Here is a 9,418-nt window from a genome sequence, read left to right as displayed (position 1 = left end):
CCCCTTGTTCCCGCGGAACGCGGAACTTGTGGAAACTTGCCGCAGTTGTCGCTGACCGCTACCCCCTCCATCGTGCGAACCGCGCATCCGACCAATCCGCGCGCGCGTCGTTTCTCCCACCCCCGTTCTCGACGCGAGTCCACACGTTCGCACGTCCGCATAACTTCGTGAAATTTCGTGCGCTTTCGCGTTCCGATACGTTTCCTAAACCGTGATTGGTTGGATCCGAAGGTAAGAACCAATCATCGAGTGAGTATTCCTATTTATATTTTCAGTGTTTAATGTTTTTACAGTGTTTGTAATTTGACAAATTTTTATCGGTAATTAAACATTTAAACGCTGAAAATATGTTAACTAATTTTCTCATTGGAACAATAAAATCGCACTCACACACAGTGTGCGAGATCTTGGACGTAGAAAAAATTGACCAATCACATTTAAACAATTCGGCGATTGACCAACATCCCCGTTCGATCCCGTCGCACAAGAATGTGATGAAATGGGATGTTTTGCGTGGTTAACTTGTGACGACGCGACGCGTGACGCGCTCAGTGGAAACTCAGCCTTAAACTTTGTAACGTGCAATGACCTTAATTATTGAGCAAATACAGTCAAATTAGCGCCGTCTTTTAGCGCATGTATGTATATGTATGTACATATGTTGTACTACGTCTTGTTGCATTTTTTTTTGCCAAAAATTCTCGTTATTCTCAACATGGCGCAGCCAATCAAGTTATCCTACCTTCGACCTTCAGCAGGCGCGCACACTCCCCCGCAGCCCGCAGCTTCTTACTTTTTTCTTCTCCTCTGTCCTATCCTGCTTTGCTCGCAAGCCGAACAAAGCCGAACTACCGAAACAATCCGAAAATTCCGAAACGTAAATGAACCAATGGCGCCCACTCAAACCCAAGTCAACCCAAGTTCCCAACGATAAGATAGGGGTCCGCTCGGTTTGTTGAGAATATTGAGAAAACGGATACTTCGTCGTACATACGTTCTGAAATTGGTTGTTTTTGCATATGAGTAAAATGAAACGAGCCTGTTGCAGCCGTAAACAAATGTCAACAAAACACGTCAATAAGATATTTCATTAGGTAAATCATTAGGCGAATTATATTTTCTTTCTCGCATCTTTCTGTAAATTTGCGTCTTTATTAGCCTTTTCGTGACACGTGTTCCTGTTTTCCTGAAGTCTGTTTTTTTTTATTTTTACGCTATTTTTTCCTTTTTTACATTACTGTATGTTTACTCTCCATAACCTGAAAGACGTTACAGATTTGAAAAGTGTTCCCGCATCTTCGTTTTCATAACTTTTATCGTTCGTTAATTTCACAGGAAATTTCGACACTATCATGGACGAAGACTTTGACTATACCGAAAATTCTACAGATAACTCAGATAACTCAGAGCCGTTCCCCATGGAAGTTCAACCGGAGACACGTCACGATAAGGTTTCCGATGAAGTTTCTAAATATGAAACGCCGAATTCTTCCATGGAAAACACAAGTGCCGAAGTAATTAATGTTCCATCAGATTCTGACGAAGACAGAGATTATTATTATACTTCTACGTCAGATGTATCAATTATTGATACTGTGAGAGCAATAGCCAATGATACTGCAACTTCGAGCCCTTTTTCACCTCTGCCAGGTGAGATTTTTGTTGAACCGTCGGTAAATTTGCAGGATCAAGTTCCAGCTGTAGCTAGTAGCGGCGATAGACAGGCTACGTCGGTTAGCAAAGAGCTCCGAAATGAAGCTATAGCAGAAGTTGAGGAAAATAATAATGATGTTACGTACACGAAGACTGTTCCCAGGATGAAGATACTATCGGAGAGCCCAAGACCGGGATGCAGTAAAGATTCTGACGATAGATTCCTAAAGCCTGCAGATGACTCCTTTAATTCGGATGAATTGATGAAGGATGCGAGACTAATACGTGCACTTTTACCCAGATTCAGTGAAAAATTGATCTATAGAATGCTTAGCGGCAATCAATTAGCGAGAAATCGTACGGAGCTTACGTTGTGGGACTTGTTACCGACGGAAAGGCCAGCGCCTCAATATTTTCGAAAACGAAAATCTTCGGATGAGATATGTATTGTGGAATGTAAAAAGAATTCCAATGTTTCTCTACAAAAAGATCAGGTAAATACGGAAACAGCCGTAGAAAAGACAGAGCAGCGTGTGAAATCTATGGTGGTTGAAAATGTCGAAAAATTAGAACATCGATCTGCGTCGTCAACGGATGATATTGAGGAAATGAAAAGGAATGTGCCTAACCTTAGCGGTGGACCAATCGCGGTACCGCTGAAAAAAGTATTTAATGTCGAAAAATTAGTAAATCTATTTGCGCGTGAGATTGAGGAAATGAAAAAGAATGTGCCAGAAGCGGCCGTCTCAAATGATACAAATAACCTTATCGCTGAACCAATCGCGACACCGCCGAAAGAAGTATTTAATATCGAAAAATTAGAAAATCGATCTATGTCGTCGGAGTACGAGGAAATGACAAAGAATCTGCTGGAACGGCTAGAAGTTGTCACGAGTAATACGAATAACAATATCGCTGAACCAATCGCGATACCGCTGAAAAAAGTAACGTTAAAGTCGTTAAAGCTGGCCCCCCTCGCTGCTAAATGTGTTGAAACAATGAACGATATAAATAAAGATGCGGATAATTTAATGCACACGATTGCGCAGGATTTAAAGAAATCGCCAACAATCGGTTCGGAGACCAAGGAATCGAATAAGTTTTCAGAAGTTAAAAAAAAATCTAAATCACTTTCCGACAATAAAACTACATGTCCTGTAGCGCCGGTGTTGCAACCAGCTAAGTTAACACTTGAAACAAATTTCCAGCAATCCTCGCAAAACCTTGAAATGCATTCCAAATCAGCAGTTCCTATTTTATCACCGCCAAAATTACGACTTACCACAGAAAATTCCTACAAATATATTAATGTAATACCAAGTCCAATACTAGCACCTAAAAGTGCAATGCAAATGAATCACTATAGACATAATGCAAATCTTGATCCAAGTGCAAATTCATCTCCAATCATAAGGTTACCGAACACGTCATCAAGTAACAAAGAAGCATCTCGATCTAGCCATTCTAGCCACGTTCTTCAACCTCCTATCATAGTTTACCCAAACCGGCTTGTTCCACGAAACGTGTCGAATGTATCGAGAAACATGGAAAAGAAAGACGCTCCATTAGCCAGTATATATACTGCAAACGTATCGCAATATTACAACCAACCATCTAGTTCGGCAGAAACCGCTCAAAACATCCCGGACCGCCAAAGAGCGAACAGCAGCAAAGCGTGTTATAATTTTGATCAGGAAGCGGGCGATGCGACTGAAAAACAGGTAAAAACGCGTGTATGTTTTGCGTAGATTAGTCCAATCTACCTAAAAATCGATTTAATTATGCCTGCATTTCATTTTTATTTGATTTTCAAGAAATAGGAAATGGCGTGGAGAGGAGAGATTTTTTTTTAGAGTACCGTAGGTGCAGGACACGCTGCGTTACATTTTCAGGCATACCGCTCAACCAAAGGTGTTCCCGAGAATAATATTTACATTTCCTGTGTTATGACTCCTTTTCCGTGACTCCTGTCTCGCGCATTCTTATCGATATCTTGACATGTCGTGTTTACCGCATTGGGTCGCGTTTCCAGTATACGTGACATATCAGTCGCGATCGCAGTTCTTCTCGCGCAGTTCGAATTCGGAGGTTAACAATCGTAAAGCACGTGCGAGTTAATTAATAATAAAAGTAATGTTTCGAAAAGCTCTAGGTTGCAACAACCCAGAGGTTTGAATTTTCAATTTACTCTTTCAATTTATGCTTATGCTTTCATGAATTCTCTCCACTAGCTTAAGCTCAAGTTTTATAAGCTCCTGTAAACTTACAATAGATTTCTTCCACTGCGGTTCACGTTTCAAATGAATAGATGTATAAATCTTTATTATTACTGTAAATATATATTAATTAATTATCTTTTCTTTTCAGCAATCAATGCTGTCCATAAATTATGGACTTACTGTAGCTTCACACAGTGAAGCATTAGATAGAATTCCAAGCGTAACGGATCATGGAGTACAGCAGAAAGATGCTGATTATAAAGAAGTAAAACCATGTGAACGCAAGGAGAAACATACAGAAAAAAGTGTTGAGAGTACAAACATAATATTGAATGAAAAAGCTAATGCGTTATACGTCAAATTAATACCCATGTTTCCAAGTGTAAAAACTCCTCATATTAAAAAGTTATGCCATGATTATACTAGAGATTATGAACATTCACTTAATGAAGCAGGATTATTCGAGCATTTAGTTGACACATTGCTCAATTGTGGCCAAGAGAATCTGAAAATACTCAAGCCATTTCCAGCTCCGAAAGAAGAACCCGACCCATCTTATGATATGAATGAGCAATATGCCGATTTATTGACGATATTCCCTGACGCAGATCCTGTATATTTAAGAAAAATTGCTGAGGAACTTCATGGAGATCACGAACGGATTAAAGAATTTGTTCAGTTAAAAATTGAAAACCCGGATTATCCAACGAGGACGCAATATCTGGCTAAGAAAAAGATTACAGAACAGCAGAAGCAGTATACGACGGATTTCAAAGTGCAACAGTTCTTAGAAATATTTCCAGATCCATTTTCATACTTTGAAAACGACAAGAGGAATTGCCAATTTAATCCGCACGCAATAGATTTTCTTAAATATTATTTCAGTAAATTGAGGGTAATCAGCTTTAATTTAAGATACACATTAAAATATTTTTTCAAGTGTGCTCAATTAATTTTAATTCTTGATTATGGATTTTTCATCGTTATTAGATCACAGTATCACGGATTAAATTTTTCAAGTTTATTATTATTATTGTATTTCCGTTCTCTACGAAACTTAGCATGATGTATTACCTTGGATTTAATTATATTTATGATTTTGGTTACTTGTTTTTATCGCAATGAAATTATAATATTTTTCCACCTAAAATCTCTTATAATATGTATAAAATAGTAGGAAAACGTACCCGAATCTTTTGCTTAATATTACTGTTTTATCATTAAGCTGTTCAATATCTCGATATTAAATAATGTACATTTAAATATGCTTTGCAGGTAAATACATTGGTGAAAACATACAGTAAATATACGAATAATTTGAGTTTAACTGCGAAGGCCCTGGAAGCTTTAAATCCCGATATGAAAACTAAACGGCATAGTAACAAGATGGTTCTAACAGAAAATATACCGTTCCTTCAAGAATGTGCTTTTATACAACATAAAGCAGAACTTAGAAAATATCTGGACGAAATGAAAGCAAAAGAAGAGCAAGAATTTAATGAGCTTAAAGTACAAAATGTTCTAAAATAGAAATCACTATTTTTGTTTTAGATAGATCATTATTTTTTACTAATTTTTTTCTGTCAGGCAAAAGGTCAGCTGTTCGAATGTCAGTGTTGTTACGATAACGAATGTATGCCATCAAAGTGTTCCACGTGCGAGGAGGGTCATATATTTTGCAACTCGTGCATAGTACGGAGTACCGATGTGGTACTGGGAGATGGCAATACACGTGTGGATTGCTTGTTAAAGTGCGGATGTGAATTTCCTATATCTGTACTTCAGCGAGTATTACCGCCAACTAAATTCAGTATCCTGCTTTGCAAGCGGCAAGAGGCGGAGGTAATAGCCGCTGGAGTCGAAGGCTTAGTGTCATGTCCATTTTGTCATTTTGCATCTATACCGCCACCGGAAGATAAGATTTTCAAATGCCTTAATCCGGAATGTATGAAAGAATCTTGTCGGTAAGTGTAATCCTGACGTTACTACTATAATTTTGATGTTGTCATCGCTTTTCACCGTTATCAAATTCTGTGTCTGACTGAATTTAAGTGTCGATGAAGATTGTAAGTTTCAGAACAGTTCAGAATGTATCAAATACTTATTTCACGGAATATTGTCTTTGTTTTAACATAAATTTGCGAAGAAACATTTAGTTTTCTATATTGCAATATGCATTTCAAAATGGTTCAGAATGGTTCGGAACTCGGAAAAGATATTTACAAGTAAACACGTGACTGCACATTACTAATAAATTGTTTTGGTATTAGATTATGCAAAGAACTTAATCACATTCCTCTGAAATGCAACGAAAAGAAAACAGAGTCTGCACGTAAATTCTTGGAAGAAAAAATGACTGAAGCTCTGGTACGAAAATGCTATTGTTGCAGCCGAATGTTTTTCAAGGAAGAAGGCTGTAACAAAATGACTTGTGTATGTGGTGCTCAGATGTGTTACATCTGCGACAAACCAGTAACTGATTATAAGCATTTTCAAGGTCAAGGAGCAGAACGCTCGAATCTGTGAGTTTTGATAATATGCAATTTGACATCATTGTGCAATCGAGTCGACATTATTTTACTTTACCTTTTTTTTTTTTTTATTAGTTGTCCGTTATGGAGTGATGATCGTCGTATGAATGCCGAGTCTGTAATCAAAGTTTGTAAGGAAACTGTAAAGCAGATTAAAGAGAAAGATCCTAAAATTGATATAAATGTTGATGCACTTTTACCAAAGTTACCGCCTAAAACCAGAGGACCTCATGATGATATTCCAAATCCAGTGGTATATATACAATCTGCATATTCAAATAAATACGCATTTAGGCCTGGTTACACCAACGTCGCCTAACTTGAACCTTAGCTTAACTCACCCTCCGTCTCTTTCTAAGGAGGACAGTTAGAAAGAGACGGAGGGTGAGTTATGCTAAGGTTCAAGTTAAGCGACGTTGGTGGAATCGGGCCTTAGTGGTTTAAAATACGAATATTATATGTCTAGAAAATGTAATTTTTAACATGGAACAAAAATTGTACATATTTGGCGAATGGTCAAATGTAAATTTCTAGATTTATCACATTATCTACAGTTCGGAAAATGTAATAATTAATAATTCAAAATTTATCACAAGTATATGTACATACGTATAATATTTATGTTCTAAGCCACATTAGTGAATAAGATATTTTTAATGGTATATGTTTCATATTTTAAAATTGCATATTTAATTATACAGGGTGTATAATTAAAGCCTAAGGGCTAAGTAAGTACACCAAATTAAGGAAATTTCATAGCTTATTTTAGGAAGAAAAGATCCTTTAAACATCCCCTAAACTTCTTTGTTTTCAAAATACGGGGGTGTCAAAGTTGTGAAAAAAATATGAAAATTTCGAAAATCTGGAAAACGTTTAAAGAAATTTTATTCAAATTTGGTATGCGTACATGTGACATTAAAACCATTTTCAGTACCAATAAAACTTTTTTAAACGTTTTCCAGATTTTCAAAATTTTCATATTTTTTTTTACAACTTCGAAACCTGTGTTTTAAAAACGAAACAGTTTAGGGCATATGTTTATAGGATCTTTTCTCCTTAAATTAAGCCACGGAATATTCCTCTCAATTTTTGTACTTGGGAAACACGAAACACCCTGTATATTAAGTTTTGAAAACTATTTTCAGGTACCCAATAGGAATGCGAGGAATGTGCACTATCCATTTGGATGACAACTTTTGCGTTACTATTAATTACGATATCGAAAACAATATATATATTCTTTACTCGTTTGGTTCTAAAATTTCATTTAATATTTTGTCATATATTATTAGAGCATTTTTCTACATACAATTTACAAATCTATTCTCGACACAATACAAGTAATTAGTTAAGATAGTAGTAGATGAGTCAAAACAGTTGCTAGTCTTGTCCAACCTTATGCAGTCATGTACATGATGATAAAAATGGAAGTACAAAACACAGAAGCAGGTATTATAATATATAAATTGAGGAATTGGACAGTGGAGAACAGTTTTGATTTTGAAAAAAATAAGCATGAAGTTGGAATAAGTTGAAGGAAAGCACTAAAAACCATGATAAACTTTATTTCTGAATATATTTCTAATATATTCAGCTGGCATATAAATAAAATAACAACTTACATCGTTACTACGCCTTCAATTCCTTAATTTATAGCTATAAAACGTTATCCTAAACAATAAGCAACTGATAATTTAACTTAACGTAATTTAGTATTTTTTATATGATATGATAAACTGCAACGTATTTTTTTACGAACGTGATGAATATTATTTCTGATTATTTCTAGTATTCAACTGGCGTATAAATAAAATAACTCACATCGTTACCACGCCTTCAATTCCTTAATTTATAGCTATAAAACGTTATCGTAAATACATTAAGCAACTGAAAAAACACTAAATTAAGTTAAAATAATTTAACTTAATTTAGTGTTAAAATAACACTAAATTAAGTTAAAATAATTTAACTTAATTTAGTGTTTTTTATATGATAAGATAAACTGCAACGTATTTTTTATGAGTTCACACATGAAAAATATATTTGTTCCTATTTTGTAGAAACAGTTTATAATATAACCCTTCTACTTCTTTTAGTTACATGCTGATGGATTATCTATTGTGTAGAGTAATTATTAGTTATAACGGGAGTGCTGCTGCTTTTAACTTTTAATACTTTCTAAATTTTCTTACCGTTCCCACATTTTTTGTTCAAAGCGTAAATTTATGTGCAGAAAGCGTTAAAGGTGCGGAGCAATAATAAAAACTCGTTGAACAATCAAATGTTATATATGTCTGTAATGTATATGTATGCGGTAACAAATATACGCGCGTTTGAATTTTAAATGCACAATATCTTTTTACTTTTTATATAGACAGGATATATTTTCGATAAATATTTATTCGATGCACGTCTGTGCAACATTTCACGAGGATCAGAATTGAATAAATTATAACAAAAAAAGTAACATTTACACTCCGATAAAACTTCGCCGAAAGATTTTGCTTATTCATTTTGCTGATTAAAAATTATGAGATATGATGAAAAAATTAAGAAAAAAGAAACGTATTTTAATTATATTTTAAATTCGATGACCGCACGATTAGTTTATTAGTTGTCGCCAATTTACATTTTGTCCGTTGCACCGACGATCTCGAGTGAAGTAGATTTCAGAATCTGAATAAGATGCATCAAATCGACACAATTAGAAGAAGTATGAATATTAATGAGCGATAACGAATAATTACGTAATACAGTGCAAATAGCGTTCGAGAGATTTCTTTAACAAATTTGCAGTGCGCTATTAGCGATAGGTACTCGGCAGCAGCTATTGACATTTTAATGAAGCTAAAGCCTGGGCATTCGAGGGGGACTCCTGTACGATTACGTTTGCCGTGTCTATAATTATTTCGTATTTAATCCCCGAGAGAGGAAAATAACCGAAAGCAGAAATAAACTCTGTACTTTGTGTTAAGGTCAATTTCCCGTCAGTATAAGCGATAAGAACGAGATAAA

General features: G+C 35.5%; 1 protein-coding gene across 4 annotated transcripts; it reads left to right on the top strand.

Annotated features, from left to right (window-relative positions):
• Window positions 1-492: 492 nt before the first annotated feature.
• LOC143902499 (uncharacterized) lies at window positions 493-8,280 on the top strand. Of its 4 annotated transcripts, none has more exons than XM_077415458.1 (9): window positions 683-1,094; window positions 1,336-3,374; window positions 4,021-4,767; window positions 5,148-5,381; window positions 5,460-5,836; window positions 6,143-6,394; window positions 6,479-6,656; window positions 7,105-7,131; window positions 7,549-8,280. In XM_077415458.1, exons 2-8 carry the CDS (start codon window positions 1,353-1,355, stop codon window positions 7,111-7,113), a joined length of 3,819 nt encoding a protein of 1,272 aa, XP_077271584.1. In that variant the 5' UTR covers window positions 683-1,094; window positions 1,336-1,352; the 3' UTR covers window positions 7,114-7,131; window positions 7,549-8,280. The 4 variants fall into 4 exon arrangements, with proteins under 4 accessions (XP_077271583.1, XP_077271584.1, XP_077271582.1 ...); XM_077415459.1 differs by lacking the exon at window positions 7,105-7,131 and having other exon boundaries at window positions 684-1,094; window positions 1,336-1,514; window positions 1,686-3,374; XM_077415457.1 differs by lacking the exons at window positions 683-1,094; window positions 7,105-7,131 and adding an exon at window positions 493-638.
• The last annotated feature ends 1,138 nt before the right edge of the window (window positions 8,281-9,418 follow it).

The sequence above is a fragment of the Temnothorax americanus genome, unplaced genomic scaffold, assembly GCF_048541705.1.
Source record: "Temnothorax americanus isolate GAGA-0224 unplaced genomic scaffold, ASM4854170v1 Scaffold4, whole genome shotgun sequence".
In the NCBI taxonomy this organism is placed as follows: Eukaryota; Metazoa; Arthropoda; class Insecta; order Hymenoptera; family Formicidae; genus Temnothorax; species Temnothorax americanus.
This window is presented reverse-complemented; position numbering and strand designations above follow the sequence as displayed.

What these genes read in the sequence shown, in the direction of transcription:
- LOC143902499 (XM_077415457.1), top strand. Translation starts at nt 1,353, where the DNA reads ATGGACGAAGACTTTGACTATACCGAAAATTCTACAGATAACTCAGAT. An exon ending in AAGAATTTAATGAGCTTAAA is followed by an intron (nt 5,382 to 5,459) that starts GTACAAAATGTT and finishes TTTTTCTGTCAG; the next exon opens with GCAAAAGGTCAGCTGTTCGA. An exon ending in ATGATATTCCAAATCCAGTG is followed by an intron (nt 6,657 to 7,548) that starts GTATATATACAA and finishes AACTATTTTCAG; the next exon opens with GTACCCAATAGGAATGCGAG.